This window comes from Abramis brama, assembly GCF_963993115.1.
Source record: "Abramis brama genome assembly, chromosome: 3".
Classification (NCBI taxonomy): domain Eukaryota; kingdom Metazoa; phylum Chordata; class Actinopteri; order Cypriniformes; family Leuciscidae; genus Abramis; species Abramis brama.
Genome location: NC_139965.1, coordinates 10,489,197 through 10,515,001, shown reverse-complemented (window position 1 = coordinate 10,515,001; position 25,805 = coordinate 10,489,197). Strand labels below are relative to the sequence as shown.

Sequence of the window (25,805 nt, the reverse complement as noted above, 5' to 3'; positions counted from 1 at the left end):
TGGAAACATTTGAGTGACAAAATGCTGTAGTTTAACATGGATTCAGCTTGAAAATGGGATAGTAGGGATTCATCAAATTGAGTTGGTGTAAATAGATATTAAATGTGTAAATAATATAGTATCAAAATGTAGCCTGGCTAACGTCAGACCTCTTTCTCAATGAGACGTGGTCTGGGAACCACATGTTCATTTTCTCGTATTTGAGGCGTGGTTTACGAATGCCCAGAGCCGTTTATTGGGCGCTACGAATGTCTATCAAATGTGCCTGCACGTAGCTCATAGCCAATCGTTTCAATCATACCAGATGACGTATGTAGAGGAGCGACAGAAATTCGACGAGGAAGAAGACGAAATAAACTTGCGTTCTAAACTACTTAGAACACTATCTAAGGCCGCATCGAAAGGTAACTTCGCGTCTGATGCCATGTTGGATCCATAGATATAAACAAACTGCTTCGGTGTGTCGCATAGACGTCGTCATCGTCTTGCTGCTCCCTCCCCGTTCTGTGATTGGTTCCCTTTTTGAGGGGAAAATCTGGTCCATGGTGTCCAGGCTGCCTAGCAGCGTGAATAAAATCGCGCTGCGCTCAAGGCAGCATGGGGAAACCCAGGCTAATCAAAATGTGTTAAAAGGACGAAATATTCAATAAACTTAACTATTAGTTATAAAATATGTATCTAAGAGCATTATTTATGTATTTAAATGCAGTTCATATCATATAGTGTGACAAAATAATCATATGGTGTGACAAGAAAACCCTGTCACACCTTATGATTTTGTGTCACACCATATGAGGTTTCATGTACTTAGCATGACATTAAGCAATGTGCTTTTATGCTAACATGCTAAAACCATGCTAACTACAATATGACAATATAGTTTTAAAGGTAATATTGACTGAAAAGTCATTTCATTTGGGCATTTTCGTGTTAAATGTGTCACACCAAAAGACAGCGCAAAAGGGTGTAATAGTCACCTATTTCTGCCTTTATGTACAGCTTTTTGAGGTGATGATAAACATACTTTGTTGTATTGTTTCTTCTCTTCACATGAAAAAAAGCAAACTGTTGTATCAGATGCCTGTGGTGTAATCACGGACTAATATGTGGACTTTTATTTGTTTTTGTTTTGTCCTCTCGTCATTGTTATGTCACGCAATATGGTTTTAAGAGGAATGGGAAGTGACGTGGGGAAAAAACTCCGGAGTTCAAACGGGAAAGCGGTCTGAGTTTAGCGGGCTCTGTGTAGCCTAATAGTTGCATGAAGAATTCATCAAAGGGTCTAATACCCTCTTGTTTTGTGGATTACATGACAATTGTTTTCTGGACTACCACAACTTCCCATCGGCTAAACAGACTGTGGCGAGATTGCGTAAGTCCACGGGGAATATATTGACTGCGGCTTCTCGCCACGCTTCGCCTTATATTTTTGTTTTGTGTTTTTTTCTTTTCGCGGAGGACATTGTAGTTCCGTACGGACAATTGATGTCTCTTGAATGAACATTCGGTCTGCTGGCCAGGACATTGGGACATTGGGGTTTTGAGGGTTAAATGTGTGTGGATAATTTGAGAATGTTTGTTTGCTGTGTCGGAGTGCGGCCGCGCCTCCAGCTGTGAAATAAGCGCATGTTGCTGCCCGTCTGGGTATTATAATGTGATATATTTCTCAATACACTTGGTTGAACTTGGGTTTTATTGTTTTTTCGTTAATATATAATTAATTCAAGACTACATACATGTAGATCTTATTCTATATATTTTTTCTTTAGTGGTTATTTAACGAAAGTAAGCTGTTACTGTCTTTATTTATATCAGTAGGTATCAGATCTGCCCGTTACCTTATGTTTTGCGTGCAGTACTTTTCTCTTGCTTTGATAGTGTAAGGGAATTTGTTACAAGGGAACTGAAGCAGGAGTGCCGGATATACTTGATTTTTTTGAAAACATGAAGGGAGAAAACTCACATTGTAACTTTCAGTGTCCTTCTGAGGTGCTGTTCTTCCTCCTGAAAGAAGGAGGACCCACACTCCCCAAAGGTCTCCAAACAATTGCCCATTAAAAAAAGCAATATGGCGTCACACCTAATGATATCCATTTTCGGGACAAAATGTTTTAGTTAAGGGTGGCTTCAAAATATTATGCCTGCACTTTTAGTCAAGCAGACTCACAAGTAGACATCTGGGATATCAATATATGATTGAATAAACAGAAAATGAATTCATTTTCTTGGGTTTTATTCAAAATCAAAATTTGTGAAATGTGCTTGGGACAGTCACACCATATGAGCTTATTCTGGTTTGGCTGAAAATTGTGAAAAAATGGAAGATTAAACCCATGAATGCTCTGTGTGTCCATATAAAACAGCACTTTCTGAACAATATCACCACAGTTTTTGATATATTTTTCTATAATTTACTTAACATTGACACATTGGACCAAAAAAGGCCATGTCATGTCAACCACCCACTTACTAGTTGTCATATCAACAATATAGTGAAAAATCTTTGGATGATATCACTGAACATTTATTTAACCATAGTGTATAAAAGGCTCTGACATTTCTGGGTGCCTGCCACTTTAAGACTCTTCTTCTGTGGTTACGGTAGAGGAAGTGTGTGTGTTGGTTATAGTGTGTTGGGAAACGTGTTCAAGTTCAACAGCATAGTTTAGCCTGCGTACCTGTGTTGTGTAGCTTCTTTAGTCCCTTCTGAGTGATCCACCTTCCAATATTCATGTGTTGAGTTAATGACGAAAAGTAAGTGACTGTCACTTTGTTGTGTTTGTGTTTCTATATTGTAGAATTACCGTGCATTAACATGTGCCCAGCGTGATGAGTGAGATTTATAGTGATAGAACAATGTTTATGCTGTAAAACACTGTAGGAAATAATAAGTTAACTGGTGTGAGCCTTCTGATGTCTAAGTTACGTAGTAATAACGTTTATAACATTGAGTTAATATCGTGCGGACGCTGTTTGTGCAGTAGCCTTGTCTGGCCAGAGGATGTCGCCATTGCTCCTTCTGTAAACCCCTTTAATACAGTTTCATGTGAACTGGTCAGTGAGATAGGTGAAGCTCCTTATATTTCTCCAAAGAGTAATATCCTCGTTTATGTAATTGTAGATTATGTTTAAAGGGGCATAGCAGTGTTTATTGAGATATTTATGTTTGATGATCCTGATTTGTATTATGTGTGTGGATTTATTATTTACGTTGCATAGTAATTTAAGTACTGTAACTGTTTAAATGACAGTACCTAATGGTGATTTATTTGTTTTTTATCAGACTATAATGACAATACTGGATATTGGAATGTTCTGATGAGTATTGCTGGAGCTCAATACAGTTAAAAGAAGAACTTACATCTGCTCGTCTTTATTCCTGTGTCCTGACGATACACCATCCTGTTTACTGGCTGAAAACCTTGATGAACTAGCCCTACTAGAATACCTCACTAACACATAGCTAAAGTGCATTTCTTAAGTTAATTTTTCATCTCTGTTTTTTTTTGTTGTTGTTGTTGTTTATTTAAAATTATATATTATTTTAATCTCCAATCTATTGGATCTAACCAGCAGAAGCCACTAGCAGGGTTTGAATCCAGTTGTACAGGCGGGGCATGTTGTCACACTGCGTTACAATGAGCCTCTATTAGAACTGTGATATTCTATTCTACACTTTTATCAATTCTAGTGAGAAATCATGAGAAAAAGGTGAATAAAGACTGAGCGTCAATGTTCAGAAATTATTCATTATTATTATATTTTGAACTATGCTTGATAGTTGCTGTGTGGTGTTTGTTGTAAATCAAAAAATTATATATTTATTTTTAATTATTAAATGCCATTATTTTATATGAAAAAGTTAATAATTATATATATATTTTTTTTTGACAAAATATTTTAGTTTGTCTTGTATATTTTTTAATTAGATCATATTTTAAGGTGTCATGTTACAACGTATGGGGTAAATCAAGAAAAAAAAAGAAAGAAAAGTATACACTGTATTAATCAAACAAAACCACATAATTGTACTAGACATGTGGGAAATGAATGTGGGAAAAAATAAATACTCTGAACCCCGAGTGAATTTACACAAACTGAGAAAGTGAATATTAAACTATAGTCACGCCTATATTGCTGTTACAAGACGCACAAGCTTGTCGAGCGCATCCCTTTCTCACAGACATCAGTTGAAAGTTTGTAGTGAAAGTGTTTATGAGGACAATGATGTTCAACTCACCCTTCACAGAGAGAGAAACAGCAGAGCTTGATGTTGATGAGTTTGGTCTTCCATCTCTCTGTCCTTTACACCAGTACTGACCCTGATCAGACTCAGTAGCTCCTCTGATAGTGAGAGTGCCTCTGTTTACAGTGTAACGATAATCAGACGTCTGTAACTTTACCCTGTCTTTATACCACTCATATCTCCAGGGTTGTATCCAGTAATATGTACTTTGTGTCTGGTAATTTCTCCAGAACCAGTTCCTGTAAGTCTCTATCACACACTTCAGATTGACTGTTTCTCCAGTGAATACACGACTGTCTGGTGTCACAGTCACTGTAGATGTGGGGAAATCTGTGAAGAAAGACAAATATGTCAATATTTTATGTCAACTAAATAGTTTCATTCAAATTCCTTTGAGAACTTTTAGAGCTTAAAGATTCTCTATAAACTCACTTTATTTCCACTAGTAAATGCAGTGATTATTAAACCTGTTTCTTTGTGTTTTGAGTGATTTCTGTCGAACATCTGTAGTTTATTTTCCTCTGTAAAACTCAGTAAATGATCCTGTATTTCTGCTGTGAAATAACTGGACAGTCTGAACTTTCTGTCTCTGTTTCTGGTCACAGTGTTCAGAGTTTTGACAGTGACAGTCTTTTATTTTTCTACTGGAGAACATCAGTGATCAGAGATGACTGGAAACTGTCAGTAAACAGAGACTGTGTGTTTTATTTCTAAACTGTGTCTCTGGACAGGATGATGGACACTAAAATACTCTTCTTAGTCATGATTTCTGTCATATAGAGTAATTGAACTTATTTTATGACACATTTATGGTGCTTTTGTGTCCTTTTTGAACTCTGAAAGTTCACCATCTCATTATTATAGCGATCAGCACATTATAAATATATTTAAAAAAAATCTAAAGAAGAAAAATATACAGATTTGGAACGACATGAGGGAGATTAAAGTATGACAGTATTATTATTTTCAGGTGAGATAATGAAAGTTGATCAACATCATCAAACATTAGAATTAAGATTAATTTCATCCAACACTCAAAGTTTCAACATTCATAATCAGAGACAGAACGACGACAGGATCATCTGAAAATCAAAGCAAAGCTGCATTTGTATAAAAACTTCAGTAAGTGCACAAAAATATATCTATGGAAATATGTAAAAATATTTTTAAATTAAAGTGTATAACGGCCAATAACACAGCAGCTGTTTTTAGCTGTTTCTCAGGTCTGTGTTCACATGCGTCAGACAGACGTCTTTATCTGTTATAAGATCACACTTCAAGTAAAATACTTCAGCTTTAAAATGTATTTCAGATCTCTGCATTCAGTTTCATTCAGTTTTGCTCCTTCAAGTTTGAACACAAAAAATGAAACACACTGAAAGCCTCAAAAGAGATGAACTGTAACGCTCAGTCTAAAGCACAGCATTTGTGCAAAGATTCACAGATAAAATAATTAAATACAAAAATATGTTTTTGGAAGTATTTTAGCTGCTGGTTCATATCATGTGTAATGAGCGCAGTGTTTTTATGATGGCGTTTAAATACTTTAACTATTACAATAGGTTTTAAGAGCTTTGCGTTCAGTTCTGTCTTGCTCAATCTGTTTTAAACACAAGAACACGTCAATCTGTGAGAGAATTAAACAGAATTAACCCTTCAAAAGAGGAGTGAGAACCGCATTATTAGTGTGAACGTAACATCCCAGTCAAAGACTCTCGATTGTATTTGTGATCATAAATAGAGAGAGTTTAAGAGAACTCACCCTTCACAGAGAGAGAAACAGCAGAGCTTGATGTTGATGAGTTTGGTCTTCCATCTCTCTGTCCTTTACACCAGTACTGACCCTGATCAGACTCAGTAGCTCCTCTGATAGTGAGAGTGTCTGTGATTACAGTGTAACGATCAGACGTCTGTAATATGACACTGTCTTTATACCACTCATATCTCCAGTCACTGTGATCAGAGTTTATCACACACTTCAGATTGACTGTTTCTCCAGTGAATACAGGACTGTCTGGTGTCACAGTCAGTGTAGATGTGGGTAAATCTGAGAAGAAACAGAAACATAAAGACTGAAACTGCTCTTTCAGGGAATAAAACTGATTGTTCAGAAGGACCTTCGGTTGTAAACGCTGGTTGTAAATGGGAATGTTGCTGGTATAAACCCTGCAGTGAATGAACTGTTAACCATCACTATTGTGTCTTTGAGCAAAGCATTTGACCAACGGTTTCCAGAGGGATTTAGTTCATGGAGCCATTCTGTGACAGAGATACATTACACTGGTCTTGGTCATGTGATGATAAATATACTTTTGCAAAAGGAACAGAAAGTTGGCAAACCAGTTTGTTACACAGTTACAATTTTTTTTTAAAAAATATATATTTATTTAAGTTTAATGTAGTCTTAAGTTTTTTTATTTTTATTTGAGTCTAAAGGCCACTGAGAACATGAAATACATGTTTCTATTATTGGAGCTGGTGTGTGAAACTTTCTCTTCCCTTTGGCAGTTTCTGTGGTTGAGATCCTCACTGAGTTTGTTTTGCCCGCTGGATGTGTGCATTTTGTGTTGAATCTTTATGATAAATGTACTTTTACCATAACCATAACCAGCTAACAGGGAACGTTATCATAACTTTGGCTGACGTTAAGGATCTTTCAGAGTTACAAACAAAAATTCTTCCAGTAACATTAATAAAATGTTTGTTCAATGTTATCTGGTCTTTAATAATGTTCTCAAAATTAGCACAAAAACTGTAGTTTCTTCATCTTTAAGACTCTTGGACTCATTTAGACACTGAGTTCATTCAACACTGAGGATTTTGCTGTGTATCACGTCACTATAACTTTCCCTATTGGATTAATCAGTGAAGTTTTTTTGAGGAGGACTTTTGAGTTGTTAAAGGGGGGGTACAATGGTGTTTCATGTATTCAGAGTTGTTTACAGTGTTAAAGTGATGGATTCTCATGCTAAACATGGCCAAAGTTTAAAAAAAATATTTTGGACGAATAACGGAGAATTTCTGTGCCGAAAATCTTACTTCCGGGTTGGTACAAGTTTCGGCTGTTTTTTTTCGACCGTGGATCTAATGACGTAGACCAGAGTGGAACTCCTTATATGAGCATTTCTCTCGGAAAAGCGCGCCCGCGCACATGTCGACCAGAGGAGAGCGAGACCGCGCACATCAACGCGCTTCAACAGGAAATCATCGGCAGCGCTGCATAGGATTTGTTCAAGAATGTCTCCAAAGTGTGTTTTTGGATGTGAGGGAAAGCTTACCGTGTTCAGCTTCCCAAAGAACCCAGCGTTACAGGAACAGTGGATGCAGATTGTTTTTCCGAGGCAGCAACGGAGTGTAGCAAGAGCGGTTGTGTGTTCTGGTCATTTCAGTGACGAATGTTTTATTATCAAGGCCCAGGTCGACGCTGGATTTGCTCATCGTTTGCTATTAAAACGTGGAGCGTTCCCAGTGATAAAAGACCCCATTCATGTAAGTACAACTGGATCAGATTTCTGTCTTTTGCTGGAAATCAGCACATAAGTGAATATATGTTGACTCTATAGCTCCGCCCACGGCACGCCTCCAGGAGCTCGGCTTTTTCCGGAGAGAATCGGAAAGCTGTATTTTTCTTTTATAAATATGATAAAACTAAAGACTTTTTGGAGATATGAAGGATGCACTACTACTCTATAGGTACTCAAGATTAACATGAGATTAGGTGAAACTGTGTATGTTATGTACCCTTTAATACAAATTAGGTTAAAAGAATATTTCAGGAACATCAAACTAACCTTCCAAAAAAAGCAGCTCCACTAACTCTAAGAAAAATGGACACTTTAAAGTTTCCATCACCAAAACAAAAATGTGTAATCTGTGAAAACACTCTGGTCTGGGTTTGTGGTTTTGACTTCAACACTAATAATCTGTAAATCACGTAATTCTCTCTGACTTCAGTCCAAAACTCATCAGAACTGAACTCAGTCGCTCGAGTCCTTTTCTATTCTCATGACACTCATGAATATCTCCTGTAACCATAGTGACAGTGACTAAATATCAAAGATGGAGACGCACATAACACTGGAAAGTCACAATTTACATGATTTTATAATGAACCAAAACGTCACACACACACACACACACACACACGCGCGCACACACACACACACACACACACACACACTCTTGCCTCCAAAGGGAGGATGATGCACACACAGACGCACACACACTCACACACAGACACACTCTCACTCACACACACACTCTTGCGTTCAAAGGGAGGTTGATGTGCACACACACACACACACACACACACTCTTGCGTTCAAAGGGAGGTTGATGTGCACACACACACACACACTCTTGCGTTCAAAGGGAGGATGATGCACACACACACACACACACAAACACTCTTGCGTTTAAAGAGAGGTTGATGTGCACACACACACACACACACACACACACACTCTTGCGTTCAAAGGGAGGTTGATGTGCACACACACACACACACTCTTGCGTTCAAAGGGAGGTTGATGTGCACACACACACACACACTCTTGCGTTCAAAGGGAGGATGATGCACACACACACACACACACTCTTGCGTTCAAAGGGAGGTTGATGTGCACACACACACACACACACACACACACTCTTGCGTTCAAAGGGAGGTTGATGTGCACACACACACACACACTCTTGCGTTCAAAGGGAGGATGATGCACACACACACACACACACACACACACACACAAACACTCTTGCGTTTAAAGAGAGGTTGATGCACACACACACACGTTTAAAGAGAGGTTGATGCGCACACACACACATGTGCAGTTACTGAATAATTACTAAAAAGTGAACTGTCAGTCCTCTTATAAGAACAGATGTGGTTGAAAATTACAAGTGATGATCATTAAACAGATGTGAATATGAAGACTCACCTGATACAGTCAGTGTAAGAGCATCACTGAAGTCTGTCCATGAGTCTGATCTCTCTCCTCTACACCTGTATTCACCACTGCGATACACATCAGCTGTGAAACTGAACTCTGCTGTTGTTGTTGTATAGTCAGTGTCTCCATCTCTAATCCAGCTGTATCTCCACTGAATGTCTCCTCTCTGTATGTCACATGTGAGAGTGACTGTCTCTCCTCTGAACACACGCTGATCTGGCTTCACCGTCACTACAGGTTTCACTGAGAAACACAGAAGTAAATATTGAAAATCATCGCAGTATCAAGATCACTGTCATGAACTCAAAACTTCATTAGGAGAAAAACACTTAAATTAAAAATCTAGTTTGCTTGCAAATTGTAATGATTACATCAAAAATGTATGTGTTGGAAAAACTAACTGAAACTGATGTATTTATCCAGTCCGCATGTCCTTTGTATTATTGCTCTTCCAGTTCTGACCAGTAGATGATGCTGTTTACAGTCTGAGTGTTTAAAGATCTGAACTGAACTTACTAACTTCTGTCTGTCTGTTCTCAAGCCCTTTTCTCTTCCAGCCCTTCCAACCAAACCACACTGAATGAATAAAGCTAAGCATTGGTGCTCAAGATCTTAATGACACACAGTCAATAATTAATATTGCAGCAAAAACTCAGAAACATGCAAATAAAATGATCCTTTGAAATCTGTGTCTGACTGAACTACTTTACAACTGCAAGACTGTTTGATTGATTGAATAGCAGATTTCTGTAATGTTTTGCAGCATAAGGAACTACAGTCAGATGATTCTGTGAAATATGCAAAACATGGACATAAAACAAAAGCAAACAGACAAATGTGGGATCCTGATGTAAACATGAAGACAAATAAACTACTACAACACAATTCACATTAGTTAAAAACTAAAATGTACTGCAGTAACGGACAGTACCTTGACTGAGTCCAGAGTGAACGAGGGACATCAGCACTAAAAGCAGAAGAAACAGATATGAAGCTTTTCCATTCATTCAACACAATGTAAATCACACACTGAAACATGTCTAGAGTTTATTCTACATGAACTGAAAGTGTTTTTCTGTTGTGATGCTCATTCAGGAGAACTGATGGATTATTGTCCAGCATTTAACATCATCACACACGATGACGTCACAGGACTCGTGAACTGATACGAGAGTCGATTCAGTGATTCACTGTTTGATTCAATGATTCACTGTTTGATTCACTGATTCACTGTTTGATTCACTGATGCTCAACAATAAAGCAGCAGTTTGAACCACTGAGCTTCACAACATACAACATTATATGACATTATACTCATCAATAAATGTGATGTCAGTGTATTTCTGTAACTGTCTTCATAGTTCTTCTTGTTCTCTTGTTTTGTGTTTTTTTTTGTTTAAGTTTTTATTTACTTTTGCTCCCTATTGAATTTTGCCTGTATAACATGTTCCTAACCCTAACATAAAAGACACTATTAAACATGTATATATGAATAATATAAATTATGCACCTTTCACACCACTATAACAGTTTTGAATATTCGTGCACACCACTAAGTGTGACTTTATAGTAAAATAATGTGGATATAGTGCCTACAGCTGAAATTAACCACAACCAGAAAGAAAACCTGCTGCAAGTGAACTCGTGCTTCTGGTCTAAGAGTATTTTCACACCTCGTGTGTTTCAGCACTTCAAGAGCTCTCGCCTCGGCAGAAATAATTCATATGTCAACACTAAATGATCTCAGTTCCTCCTAAAAGGACCCAAAAACAAACCATATTCAGACCACAGTAGTTTAATGTGTTCACCGCTCGCAGTCTCTCAAACAAACTAGTGTGAAAAAGCCCTTAAACCACGTTAAACATGTATCAGTATATTTGCTATTGAAATAAATAAATCTCATGTACAGTTTTCAATCAAGACATTTGTCAAAATAAAATGTATTAGCTTTGCAAAATATGAATAAATAAATATGTTTAAAAGGTAAACAAAAGTCTGAGACGCTTTCTGATGGTCAAGCATTGGTGGAACATGTTCATATGTCGACGTCATGAACTTGATCTGGAAACCTGTGGTTATTCTGACACACGTGTGAACTGACTTCACACAACAACTAAATATGAAGTTCAGGCAAACTGGTTAAAAAAAACTGAAATGTTTCTCAGAAAAGAGAAGTTAGTTCTGAGAAAAGCTCTACTTTGTTTGATAAACTGTTTGTTTGAAAAATGAAATTTAATTGGCCAAATTCATTTTGCAGTTATTTCTCTATAAGAGAGTCAGAGAGAAAGAGAAGTGATAGAGAAGATGAGTGTGTGTTCGGTCTCTGTTCTCAAACTCTCTGAGTCTCTGATGGAGAGATTATTTAAAGATACAGCATCATTCAACACTAACTCACATCAACACAAATACATCAGATTTATCTCAACTACTTGAAATGGGAGGAAAGATGTTACAACAAAACTAAGCAAAAGTACATGCACACATTGCCTCCATCTTTCACACGCATCATCACACAGATAAATGCATCATAAACCTCTTTATCTGATCAACACGTAACATCATCACATTGAATCTGATCAATAAATAATACAATAAGCAGTGAGACTGTGGATTCATAGACTCTCCTACACAACACTCATTATTATATCCCATCTTCAGCTGAATACAATGCATTAGGAACAGAAAACAGAAGTAAAGAATATGATCTTATACTCACAGATGAGAGGCAGTGCACTGGAGCCCATACTGTCACGTTAATAGACTGTGTTAACAGCGCTGAGTGTTAAAACACACACTTCCTGTGTTTGAAAGAAGAGACGAGGGAGGAGGAGATAAACTCTACACAGAAATACACAGATAAAGAAAAGAGAGATCCAGTCTAAGATTTTTAGTTACTAATTTATTCCAGTTGTCACAGCTCTGTTCATCTACTTAAAATCATATTTTCCAGATCAGTTCTGATGGAGATTGTTCTCACTGTTATTGTGTTCGTTCACAGTCACACATAGAAGACAGACAGTGATTAAAGTGAAATCACCACGCGACATCTAATGTGTGTCTAATGTAACTCTACAACATATCAGTGAATGAAATATACAGCCTTTTATATCATAAAGTGTCGTTCCATAAAAACTAAAATGCTGCTGGTCAAAGGTGTTTTCTGTTCCTCAGCGCTTCGGCTCTCAGTATAACAGGCCTCGACTCGATGGAGCTGAAGAGATGTTGGAGAAACAGAATCACAAAAGGCCAGAGCTTCTTTAAGTTAGGGTTAGGGTTAGTAGTAGTAAGTTAATAAAGTTAATAGGCCCTTTTGGAAAATGAGTCCTGACCTTTAAAAAGTTTCCTTAATGTGTGTTAACAGACCCTGAATCTGGAGAACATTAGGACCCTGAAACACACAAGCTGTCGACCAGCGATCTGCAGTCAACATCACAATCCCTGTTGCTGATAAAGTGGATGCATTTGAAATAGCTTGTTTGTTTAATAAAGCTAGTTTTACATGAGGATTGAATAAACAAGTAATCTAATGTCATTCAATCCTGGCAGAATCTGCATATTTTCCATCCTTTTTTATTTTATTAAAAACATTATTTCTGTAATATGAGATAAAAATCTTCGTCATGAAAGTGTTTTCATCCTATTTCACATAATTTGCAGCAATTTGTCAACATTTAAAGTCCAGTGTGATTGTTTCTAAGAAAGTAAACAAAGATATTCATTATAAAATATTTCACTTATCTTTTACTATATTCATTTCAAATGATCAGAGACTCAATATGAACTCATATGTACAAATTAACTGATAATTGTCCACAACAAGATGGCATGATGTTTATCTCAGGCAGCAAACTACCTTTTTGGACCTCACACTGCTCCTTTACTTATTATTTTTGTTTTAATAATAATAATAATAATAAAAAAATAATAAAAAAAAAGATATATAATATCAGCTGACATGTCTGTTCGGTGAAATGAGTGTGTGTGAGCAAGTTAGTGTGTGTGCATGTGTGAGTGTGTGTGAGTTAGTGAGCGTGTCTGTGCGTGTGTGTGTGAGTGAGTTACTGTATGTATGTGTTTTGTGCAACCGCCAGGAACACCCTAGCAAACACCAAAAATTCCTTAGCAACTGCCTAGCAACACCATAGCAACCACCCAGAACACCCTAGCAACCACCTAAAGCATAGCAACCGCCCAAAATTCCTTAGAAACCACCTAGCAACCACACAGAACACCATAGCAACCGCCTAACAGCATAGCAACCACCCAGAACACCATAGCAACCGCCTAACAGCATAGCAACCAGCCAGAATACCCTAGCAACCACCCAGAACACCCTAGCAACCACGTAATTTAAACTACTTTGTGATTAGCTGGACACATTTTATGATGAATATATTATCAGGGACCCCCAAGCTCCCAAAAAAATGGGGTGAATTTTTTTCCCTCACAAAATTCATGCCATTAGAGGGTTAAAACCATGTTTATGTATTCTCTAAAAGGATATAGTGGGAAAGGGTAGTTAAGAAGTGACATCTCTCATCACTTCTAGACAACCCTTTCTCACTGCCCTCCTTTTAGAGAAGAATTAACATGGTTTTGGATTTCTAAAAAAGGGAAGTCAATGAAAATGACTCAGACATTCTTTGAATCTTTGATCTTGTGATGATAATTTGAGGTTTATGAAACTAAAGATGCAGATTGTGCATAAAAGTTTCCACTACTCTGGTTAAAACCACAGAGCAGAAACAGAGCAGAAGTCAAACCACAACTATGAGCTCAACTCTATTATTAGGCCTTGTATATGTATGTCTGTGTGTGTGTGTGTATGTCTGTGTATGTATGCATATATAAAATAGGTTGGCTGTTGAAAGCACAATCATCTTTAGGTAAATTGCCGGTTAAGTTTGAAACCCTCCACAGGGTGTCCGGAAAGAGACTTGGTCAGTAGATATTTGGGAATAACCCGTTTATTTGTCACCACATATATCAGATATTAGCAGTTTTTTTTTTTTGTAAAAAAAAATTACAAATAAATCATCACCTCTTTTACAGTGCATCATCATGCATTTGTGGATATGTGCAATAAACATTAAAAATAACAACACACAATAATTTGCTCACTTAACACATGCAGCTTTCCTGGTACAAGATACACAACAAACAATCTCCAGCAACAGTCAATATAGACATTTTACATCAATATAGAAATTTTACATCGTTAAAGCCTTTCCTTATACATGGAGCCAAATAATACACACCTCACTCCGCTCACCAAGGGTACAAACTTTAGACTTGCTGCTTTCCTGAATTAGCCGCTAGCTTGAAGGTCTCTGAAATAAGTCCCTGAGCTTCTGAGATGAGAGAAATCAGGCGAGAGCAAACTGTTGATCAGCCATACAGGATCCTGCGCTCACAGCCTCCAACCCAGTCACATGAATGACCTGACTGTGAATGCATTACCTCTAGCGGCCTCCAGTGGCCACTTACACAGACTAATAAGTGTTTTAAAATAGACACATGATGAATATTTAAAGAAATACAGACATGAGATTAATAATTAAAGAAAAACAAACTTGCTGTGTCATACATTAGAGTAAACCGTAAACAGTTTTTCTGTCGGTGAATCTGTCTGGGCTTCATGCGCATTATGTTGTTTACAACTTTAAAATGTACCTCAAGAACGAATACTTTTGCAATTAAATTACACCAAAACACAGATGAAATATACATTATCAATATATATGATATTAAATTTAATCAGAAGGTTTATAACTAATGACCTTTTTAACAAAGCCTCTTAAACTAAAGACTTTAACAGTCATATTCGCTCTACAAGCAGCTGCTAAAATGACTACATCTTATGATAGAAATATACGCAGAAAGATCACCTCAGTTTTCTTGAGCTGTAGTATTGTTTACCTCAGATCTCCATGGTGACCATTGAGCACTGTTAACCACTTTATCCAACAAAAACAGATGTGCGGTGGCACCCCTAAATCATCATGTACTGGAAAAATATTTTGCATGTGTTGTTTCTACATATATTGGAACACTTTTAGCACCCAGCCATATCAAAATTATATATTATATATATATATATATATATATATATATATATATATATATATATATATATAATTATATTGATGGTTATATTATGAACAATGAAGCCAAACAAATTTACAACTCTCAGCACAAATACAAATGTTTCCATATTTGTGATGTAAATTTTGCTTGCATTATTTATTACGTAAACATGGCTTAGTGCTGAAGGCCTGTTCCAGTATCCACATAAAACATCATCCCTCACACGAGCATAAATGTGTTTAGCAGCTCGGCTGTCTGATCAGGGAACCCAAAGACTCTTTTAAGAGCCACATATTCTCCCTTAAAGGGTTAGTTCAGCCACAAATGAAGTTACTGCCATTAATTATTCACCTTCATGTCGTTACAAACCCGTCAGACCTTTGTTCATCTTCGGAACACAAATGAAGATCTTTCTGATGAAATGAATGAGACATTTATATAACGCTTTTTATACTACTGTACACCCAAAGCACTTTACATCCCAGTCAGGGGAATCTCCTCAACCACCACCAGTGATGATACAGCCACAGTACAACGGCACCAGTGCGCTCACCACACACACACACACACACACACACACACACACACACACACAAACCAGCTACAGCTGGAGAGGAGAGAGAATGATAAAGCCGATTCAGTGGATGAGGATTATTAGGAGGCCATGATTGATAAGGGCCGATGGAAGGACTTTGGCTCCAGGACACCGGGGTTAAACCCCTACTCTTTATGAGAAGTGTTTAAATTTTAATTGACCACAGAGAGTCAGGACTTCGGTTTAACGTCTCATTCGAAGGACGGTGCTCTTTGACATATAGTGTCCCCATCACTACACTGGGGCGTTTGGGACACATATAGACCCCAGGATGAGCAGCGCCCCCTACTGGCTTCACTAACACTTCTCCAGCAGAAGCCTGGTTTACCCAGGAGTCTCCCATCCAGGAACTGACCAGACTCAACCCTGCTGAGCTTCAGTGGGAAACCAGTCTTGGCCTACAGGGTGATACGGCTGCTGGCCTCAAATCTCAGATCTGAGAGCTTTCTGACCCCACATAGACAGCAATACAACGACCACTTTCAAGGCCCAGAAAGGTAGTAAAGACATTGTTAAAATAGTCCATGTGACTTCAGTGGTTCAACCTTAATGTTATGAAGCGACGAGAATAGCGTCTATAAACACAGTTGCAGCGCTTCCGGGTTCAATGTTCGACGGGTTCTGGAATGACATGATGGTGATTTCATTTTTTTCATTTTTGGGTGAACCAACCATTTAAAGAGCATTGATGTTACATTAAATAAAACCAATGGGCAACTACAGTCCTCAAGATCCACTTTCCTGCAGAGTTTAGCTCAAACCCTATAATGAAAAACAGCAGAACAAACTCAAGATCTTCAGGATCACTAGAAATATACAGGCATTTGAGCTCAATCAGGGTTCTAACAATTGTTCAAAAGAGCAAATCCAAATAAGTTAAAATCCACACTTGTTTATTTAGTAATTTGTTTATACAGAACATTTGAAACAGAATAAAACTGGCATGTTTACTAATTACTGAGACGAGTGATCTAGAACAAGCAACATGATATCATTGTAAGCTATTGGAAGAACATACACAACAATTAAAAAAAAATTTTTTTTTTTTTTTTTTTTTTAACAGTTTATGGTTATGACAAATATAGTTTTCACAGGTTTATAAACACAAAAATGTTATAACAAAATCAATACATTGGGGAATGCCCCAATGATGAGTTCCTGAATTTTATATGAGTTTAATATTATTTTATATGAGTTCCTGATTTTTATTTATGATATAGGTAAGCAATAAGAGTAAAGAGCAAAAGTGCCGTTTTTCCTGGAAAAGCATATTGCAAGTGTGATATTGTTATAGAACGGTTAAATAAACAAGTTAATATTATGTAACTTACATTATAGACACATATTGTCTGTTGTTGTTTTTTTTTGCTAAATGAAAATAGTTTTAAACAAAGCCACATGAGAACCGTTGCTCGTCTGAGCAACACGTAATGAAAGAATCTATGAACGAATGATTTTAATTAGGGCTGCACGATTCATCGCAATGATGCAAAACCACACTTGATTTGTCAAAGGCTGCGATTATTTTTCAGTGCAGAACATCTGATCGGTGGTAAATACTGTTCCATCTGAAGACCAGAGGGCATCTCACACACACACACACACACACAGTAGTAGTACAATAACACACATCATTCCAGGAAATCCCTATCGGGCATCATACTGTCTGTTGCTGAATAATCAGAAGATTGAAACGCTTTGATTGATTGAACATGACTAATAAACACACGACTGCTTTATTCTGTGTAAGAATCACATCATCTCACAGAAGGATGAGCTCAACTGTCCTTATGAAGTGAGTTTGGAGTAAAAGCATTTTGTTGTCTTTTGTTGGACAAGAGGTTCATAAATGCTTCTCATGTTTGGAAAGATGTTTGACGCGTGTTGCTTTTCAAATGCGCGTTATAAGTGACTCAAACTCACAGTGTTTACAGAGCCATACATCAATGACAAGTTGCGCATAAAAAATAATTGCAGCCTTTGCGATTTCCTAATCGCGATTAATCGTGCAGCCCTAATCTGAACAAGGTTCAATGACTCACTCATTGACAGTGATTTGTCACCACCTACTGGAGGATCTCCACTGCACTCTGGAGAACAAGGGTACGTTCACATGACAACGATGTGCTAAAAACAGAAACGTTTTTCTTTGTACAGATGACAACGTTATCAAAAACATCCCTGTTCTCACGGATCCGTAAAAAACGACTAATAATGCTGTATTACACATGCCAGACAAGTAGTTGGCGATGTGACTTTGTAAATGAAGACTACGGGACTGCGCATTGTTTTACAGTGTGTACTTTACTCTTAACACCTTTTACCTATTTATTTATTTATTATTCTCAGGTAAGGTAAAGAAAGTCAAATCTGACCTAAACCGTTACTAAACTAAATGAGTACATTTAACTTATTTTTTTTTTAAAGTTAGTTTAACTTAATAAAATATGTGATATTAACTCAAAAACTGCAATGTATTAAGCAGAACTTAAACCGAATAAGTTATGAATAACCTATTTGTTATTTTAGCTTTTAAATTTTATTTTTCAAGAAATTACTTTTGTATAAGGAGATGAAATAAACACTTAAATAAATACATTTAACATTTTCTGCTTCATTTGAAGCCTACATTTAGGTCTCTCTACGGCGTTCTCCCTCACGCACCGGAAAACCCCGCGTATTTATTTCAATCTGCCCATCCCCCACAGCTCAGCTCACACACGAAGTAACTCGGAGTTGGAATGGCGGCCATGGAGAGATTTAACAGGTAAGCACGGCAAAATGCTTCGTCCTCTTTATAGTCTAGACGGATTTTTGAAAAATGGCCTTCTATAAGAAGTGAGGAGCATTTATGGGTACAAGTCGGGAACCGGCCTACTTTACATATTTCAAGGGTGCTGAGTCCAAAAAAACTGGTTCCCAAGCGAAATTTTGAGTTTTTTACCTTCTAATTTGCATATCAAAATGGCCGCCAAATTGCCTATCTTGCTCAGTCGTTGGGCCATTTTCCCCTAGTTTTTTTGTAAGTAGGCAATCAAGATGAGGAAATTAAGTTTCTAGATCGATAGTCAAGGGTCAGAGCAAAGATATAATGGAGGCTCACTGCCTTTTTTATGTATATATATGCAAAATACCAACTTTTAAGGTGAAATTAAGCATTATTTGTGTCATTTTTTTAAGGCCGACATACATATTCAATCAATATCACTCTTAAATGTTCCCAGTGTATATATGATATGTGATGTATTCCATATTACATAATAACTAAGAAAAACACCATTGCAAGTTTTTTTATGCAAATTAAGGCGAGACACTACAGGTGAATAGGGTAACATTTTTAACTAGCAGATATCACCATGAAACTTTCACAGTTGAATACCTACATTAAGATGAGAAACAAAATGTATTACAAGTTTTCTGTAATTTAATGTTTAAATATGCAAATTAGGCCATATCTAATCAAATATGCACTAATTTGCATAGATTTAAAACAACGAAATCTGAGTATTGGATAAAGCCAGGTTAAAAAAAAAAATTTCATTGTGTTCACATGTTAGATGGGAAAAAAAAATACAGAGGGATTTATGGATATCTACTTTTGTTATCCTGTAAATCAGAAAATACTGTCAATAGCCTTAAAAAAATTATTTTCGCCATGTTTTTTGGAATAAAATGTTATATAAATCAGGCTAGGAATAATATATTTACAAATCCCTCTGTAAATGTCTTCATAATATAACATAATATAACTATAACTAGGTACAAGTACAAAAGTTTGGTGTATAGGTGCTACTGAAGTGGAGCGTCATCCATGTGGTTTCCTTAGTCTGCTTCCGAAGCATTCACCAGCCCCAAGCAAAACACAAACAAGACGGAAAACAAAAACACCAAAGAATCGACGACGAAAGTTAGGCTTTAATGCTCCAACAGAGTACTCCAAAGAGGTACATCCAAACACAACTACACATAGACGAGACTCAACACGAAACACAAACTGATCTGAACTTAAGTAGTTAGAGGATAATGAGACATGAACACCTGAACACAACACACACCTGAACTGAGTAATGAATCAAATTAACAACCATGAAGACAAGCTAACCAAGGTGAAAACACAAACAGAGTCCATGTGGAGAAAACTAAAAATAAACAAAACCAGATAACCCTGAAAGGAATACAGCTTTCATGTATTATGTGCTCTATTTATTGCTTTTTATGGCAAATTTATAAGTAAAAATAATAAAATTATATCATTGTGTTAATTCTTTTTTGTAGTTTTTGTATTATTATTCTATTAAAATAAATGAACTATCTATTAAATATGACATAAATATGAGAACAAGTGAACAAGTTATTTATTTTCATTATACCATATAAAGTTATTATCGTCATTATTTTTTAAGGTGTAAAATAGTTATTTCTACTACACACAAATTCCGTCATCTTAAGCTGCTCACTCAATTTCATTTCTCTTTTCTCCATAAAGTACATGTGCCATTCACTATAATGAACAAGTGAACTTGTGACCGATTTCAGATGCATCTCAGACGAAACTGCAAAGAAAATGACAAATTATGACCCACAGACAAAACTTCATAATATAAGTCAGACAAAAACAATAGCTGAAAAACAAAAAGAGCAGAATTAGACTGTGGACCGACTAGACGTTAAGATTTAAGATATTTTTATGGGCTGGCCCCACTCTCATGGAACCAATGAAAACTGCTATTTGATAGAAGACTATAGTGGGCCACACATGGTTGCTGCTACTACATACAATATCGTTTGAGGTTAGAGAAAATATTTTTTGAAACATTGTCCCAAATGTCCAAGGCTTCTGAGAGGGGGGTGTAAAACGTCTCGGTTACATATGTAACCCTCGTTCCCTGAGTAGGGAACGGAGACGTTACATCATGACGACGAATGGGGTTTCGCTTAGAAAGCCTCTCATCTTCGAGAAATAAAACGAGCCATTGGCAAAGAAATGCCATGGGTCTACGGAATTTGCATTGCGTAACTCCGCCTTACCTCATGGGTATATAAGGAAGTATGCTGGCACCATGCAGATATGTTTCTTCGCCGAGGAGCGGCAACGTACACTTTCAGGGTGGAGGGAGACTGCCTTCGGCCCAACCCTTCTTGCAGGAAGGAAAGCACGACACTGATCGGGCATTTTCTGGGGTCTTCTCTGCGAGAAGAGCACCAGGTGACGAAGAGGTTCCACTTCAACGCGTAGGCATGTCTCGTGGACGATGCTCTAGCGGAAGTGATGGTAGCCACTACCGCTGGTGGTTGGGTACTCAAACCTGCCTCATCCCGTCCAGGAGCCACACGTGAAGGTTCCAAAGATCGGGATGAGGGTACCATAGGGTGCACCGTCCCTGATAAAGCAGGTCGTTCCTCAGAGGGATTGGCCAAGGAGGTGCTGTCGCGAGGAGGACTAGTTTGGAGAACCAGGTCCGGTTGTGTCAATGAGGGGCAACCAAAATTACCTTCTTCCTGTCCTCCCTGAGCTTGCACAGGGTCTGTGCAAGAAGGCTCACTGGGGGAAATGCATACTTGCAAAGGCCCCGCGGCCAGCTGTGCACCAGTGTGTCCGTGCCGCAATGGGACGAGTCGTGGGAGGCAAACAGGTCTACCTGTGCGTCCCCGAACTGATCCCAAAACAGCTGAACTGTATTTGGATGGAGTCTCCATTCTCCAGGGAGAGGCTGAAGCCATGAAAGCACGTGAGCATCTTGAACGGAAGCCTGTGAAGGGATCGGTTCAAGACGTGCAGGTCCAGGATTGGCCGTAACCCACCGGTTTTCTTCGGTACAATGAAGTAAGGGCTGTAGAACCCGGACTTCATTTCGGCTGGAGGGACAATCTCGACTGCACCTTTCGCCAGTAACAGGGGCATTGCCACCCACCATAGTGTAACGGACTCCCCGGAGGCGGGGAGGAGATCGTGCGAACTGAATCGCATAGCCGAGCCTGGTGGTTCTCTCAACCCAGCGGGACAGGTTGGGAAGCTCAGCACAGACGTACCCTCGGTAGGGCAGCGAAGTGGAATGAACGGTCCGGACGTGGGCGGCGTAGCGACCCGGTGTGGGGGCACGGTCATTGCCGCATCCTGACAGAGGAGGCCAGGGAAGGACCAGTGTTCCACGGGGGGCCTGCTCTGACAGAGGTCTGGTGACAGAGGGGGACAAGAGTGGCGAGGCAGAGCGTCGCACACTGCCATCCATGGCCTCTTGGGGCTCGGAGGAAGGGGCATCAGTTCTTAGAAAAAAGATTCTTCCCTGGCCCTCCACCGGGGGAAGGAGTGGTCCTGCTACCAGCTCCTGAGAAGAACTGAGCCCTAACTTCAAGCTGCCCATCTCAGGAGTGCTGCTTAGCCTGGCGTTTTGGCCGGCTAAGGGGCGGAGACGGACAGTGCCGTCCTCCTGCTTGGGGCCGGTGAAGGCTTCGGAAGCAGACTAAGGAAACCACATGGATGACGCTCCACTTCAGTAGCACCTATACACCAAACTTTCCAGTCTTGTACCTAGTTATATTATGAAGACATTTACAGAGGGATTTGTAAATATATTATTCCTAGCCTGATTTATATAACATTTTATTCCAAAAAACATGGCGAAAATCATTTTTTTAAGGCTATTGACAGTATTTTCTGATTTACAGGATAACAAAAGTAGATATCCATAAATCCCTCTGTATTTTTTTTTCCCCATCTAATATGTGAACACAATGAAAAAATCATTTTTAACCTGGCTTTATCCAATACTCAGATTTCGTTGTTTTAAATATATGCAAATTAGTGCACATTTGATTAGATATTGCCTAATTTGCATATTTAAACATTAAATTACAGAAAACTTGTAATACATTTTTTTTCTCATCTTAATGTAGGTAATCAACTGTGAAAGTTTCATGGTGATATCTGCTAGTTAAAAATGTTACCCTATTCACCTGTAGTGTCTCGCCTTAATTTGCATAAAAAATGAAATCTCAGACAACTTGCAATGGTGTTTTTCTTAGTTATTATGTAATATGGAATACATCACATATCATATATACACTGGGAACATTTAAGAGTGATATTGATTGAATATGTATGTCGGCCTTAAAAAATGACACAAATAATGCTTAATTTCACCTTAAAAGTTGGTATTTTGCATAAATATATACATAAAAAAGGCAGTGAGCCTCCATTATATCTTTGCTCTGACCCTTGACTATCGATCTAGAAACTTAATTTCCTCATCTTGATTGCCTACTTACAAAAAAACTAGGGGAAAATGGTCCAACGACTGAGCAAGATAGGCAATTTGGCGGCCATTTTGATATGCAAATTAGAAGGTCAAAAACTCAAAATTTTGCTTGGGAACCAGTTTTTTTGGACTCAGCACCCTTGAAATATGTAAGGTAGGCCGGTTCCCGACTTGTACCCATAAATGCTCCTCACTTTCACTTTTTGGGCACTTCCCATCTAGACTATTAGAGCACTTGTACGTTTAACGTTGTATTGTCGTTACTCTTCATCTTAAGAAGACCGACTAGCTAAAGTAACGTAGGCTACTAACTACTGTAATAGACTAAGTTATGCCATTTGTGTCACGTCACAGAAACGTCAAGCCAACGCGACATTGCATTTAGCACTAACTTAGAGATTTTTTTTTAATCAGCGGCAGTAAGTTAGTTGTACTGTGAGTACACGACAGTTTTGTCACTGGAACAGTAATTTATATGTGTGTGCGTTTTGTCACATTTTTACAGAGCGTGTCCCGCGCAAATTTGGATATTTATCAGTGAGGACGAAACTGACTGACTCCACTAGTGCTAACGTTAACCGTCATTCACACGGCAAAAACTAAAGAAATAGGTAACGTTAATACAAGCTGACATACTCTTTTATTTATTATGTTGTGAGTAAACCACAGAAGTGGAAAATTTATATTTTTTGTGTTTTCTCATTTTAGCGTAAACAAACGTGTCCCGCGCAATTTTGGATATTGTGAGGAGACTAGCAGCTATAACGTTATCGTCCACCGACCGACATTTACCCGGCAAAAACTAAATAAAAAAGGTAATACAAGCTGACCTATTTCTTCATTTATAATGCTGTGAGTAAACTTAAGTTTTTTCAGTGGAAGATGAATTAATTTCTGTGTGTTTTCTCACATTTTTGCTTAGACAAAAGTGTCCCGAGCCATTTTGGATCATTATCAGTGATTGAGACTACCATCATTCTAGACTACCCGTCATTCACATGGCAACAACTGCAGAAATAGCAGTAATACAAGCTGACTTATTCCTTTATTTATTATGCTGTGAGTAACGTAAACCAATTTTTTGACAGTGGAAAACTAATTAATATTTTGTGTTTTTTCTCACATTTTGTCATAGACAAATGTGTCCCTTGGGCAATTTTGGATATCGGTGAGGAGACTATCAACCACCGACCGTCATTCATACGAAAAAAAAAAAGGTAATACAAGCTGACATATTTCCTCATTTATAATGATGAGTAAACTACAGTTTTGTCAGTGTAAGAGTAATTCATATTTTTGTGTTTTCTCACGTATTTGCATAGACAAACGTGTTCCATGCAATTTAGGGTCTAGTGAGGAGACTGACTGACTATCCTCCAGTGACTGTCATTCACATGGCAAAAACTAAAGAAAAAGGTAATTTCCCAGGGAAAGCAAGAACTGAGAACTGATAAGAATGTAAAATGTGCACCTTGAAATGCAATGCAAGTCATTTTGGATCTTGTCAAATCTAGTTGTACTGTCAGTCTCAAAGCTCTTTTCCATTTTAGATGTGTTTGTGTGTTTTTATAGTGAAAACAAATGCTGCCGCTCAGTCTTTTTGCCACTTAGCCGACGGTGACGTCACGCATAACCTCTATTCTAGCATTTATGCTGTGAGTAAACCAGTTTTGTCAGTGGAAGATTAATGTTTTTTTTGTTTGTTTGTTTGTTTGTTTATTCACAGTTCGCCAGACAGAAGTCATGTGCAATTTTGTATTTTGGACAGTGAGGAGACTGACTGACCATCTTTCACAACATTCATCACTGAGAACCTTTTGTAAAATAAATTATTTTTCAATAAATACTATTAATAACTGCATCCTTTTCTTTGACCATTTCTTTATACCAGGGTTCCTCAAACTCGGTCCTGGAGGGCCACTGTCCTGCAGAGTTTAGCTCCAACACTGATCAAACACACCTGAGCAAGCTAATCAATGTCTTCAGGATCTCTAGAAACTCACAGCTAGGTGTGTTTGATCAGGGTTGGAGCTAAACTGTGCAGGACAGTGGCCCTCCAGGACCGAGTTTGAGGAACCCTGCTTTATACCAATGTTTTTCCTTTGTCTTATAAAACTTTATTAATTTGAGTTTAATCAACTTAAATCATTTACCGCAATCGGTTTCCTAAAACCATTTGAGTAGCTATATAGTTGTTATGACTTGATTAGATTTATTAAATGAACTCAAACCAGTTAGTTTAAATGGTTTAAATTACTTTAAAAGTTTAATGGAATGAACTTAAAATATTCAAGTTACATATACTCAAAATGAATGACTAAACGAACACTAAATTATGAGTGAATATGACTCAATATATATAAGTTCACAATACTCATATGTATTTATTTTAAAACTTAAATGGTTTGCCGCAATTAGTTTCCTTAATCGGTTTGAGTTGAGTTAACTTGTTGGGTTTTACAGTGTGGTTATGTTCGCATTAAAAGTCTTCCAGCATCATAAATCTCAGTAGGCAGATTTTGTAATCAATTAAATTTCTTTTAATTGGTTACTTTTCTTTTTATAATAAACAAAAATATAAAGGCAAATAGAACTTCATCGTTTAAGTATAAAATACAATAGTCATGTTTTGAAACAAAGGTGTAGTAAGCTCTGGGCTTCTTATCTTCT

General features: G+C 37.7%; 1 protein-coding gene and 2 long non-coding RNA genes across 3 annotated transcripts in view; 2 read left to right on the top strand and 1 right to left on the bottom strand.

Annotated features, from left to right (window-relative positions):
• The window catches only part of LOC311080145 (basement membrane-specific heparan sulfate proteoglycan core protein-like), a 176,373-nt gene extending 164,438 nt beyond the window's left edge, over positions 1 to 11,935 (bottom strand). The window contains exons 1-5 of the mRNA XM_084109916.1: positions 11,914 to 11,935; positions 10,129 to 10,164; positions 9,186 to 9,440; positions 6,009 to 6,293; positions 4,241 to 4,576 (exon numbers count right to left, since the gene is read on the bottom strand). Coding sequence (XP_083966042.1) covers positions 4,241 to 4,576; positions 6,009 to 6,293; positions 9,186 to 9,440; positions 10,129 to 10,159 — 907 coding nt within the window. The 5' untranslated portion in view covers positions 10,160 to 10,164; positions 11,914 to 11,935. The remainder of the gene's footprint in view (positions 1 to 4,240; positions 4,577 to 6,008; positions 6,294 to 9,185; positions 9,441 to 10,128; positions 10,165 to 11,913) is intronic.
• An 11,599-nt stretch (positions 11,936 to 23,534) lies between these two features.
• Positions 23,535 to 24,110, top strand: LOC311080220. The gene is made up of 3 exons (XR_014605528.1): positions 23,535 to 23,746; positions 23,844 to 23,950; positions 24,058 to 24,110. It is a non-coding gene; the product is annotated as an uncharacterized lncRNA (long non-coding RNA).
• Positions 24,111 to 24,173: 63 nt separating this feature from the next.
• LOC311080223 lies at positions 24,174 to 25,599 on the top strand. The gene is made up of 3 exons (XR_014605531.1): positions 24,174 to 24,352; positions 24,458 to 24,551; positions 24,862 to 25,599. It is a non-coding gene; the product is annotated as an uncharacterized lncRNA (long non-coding RNA).
• The last annotated feature ends 206 nt before the right edge of the window (positions 25,600 to 25,805 follow it).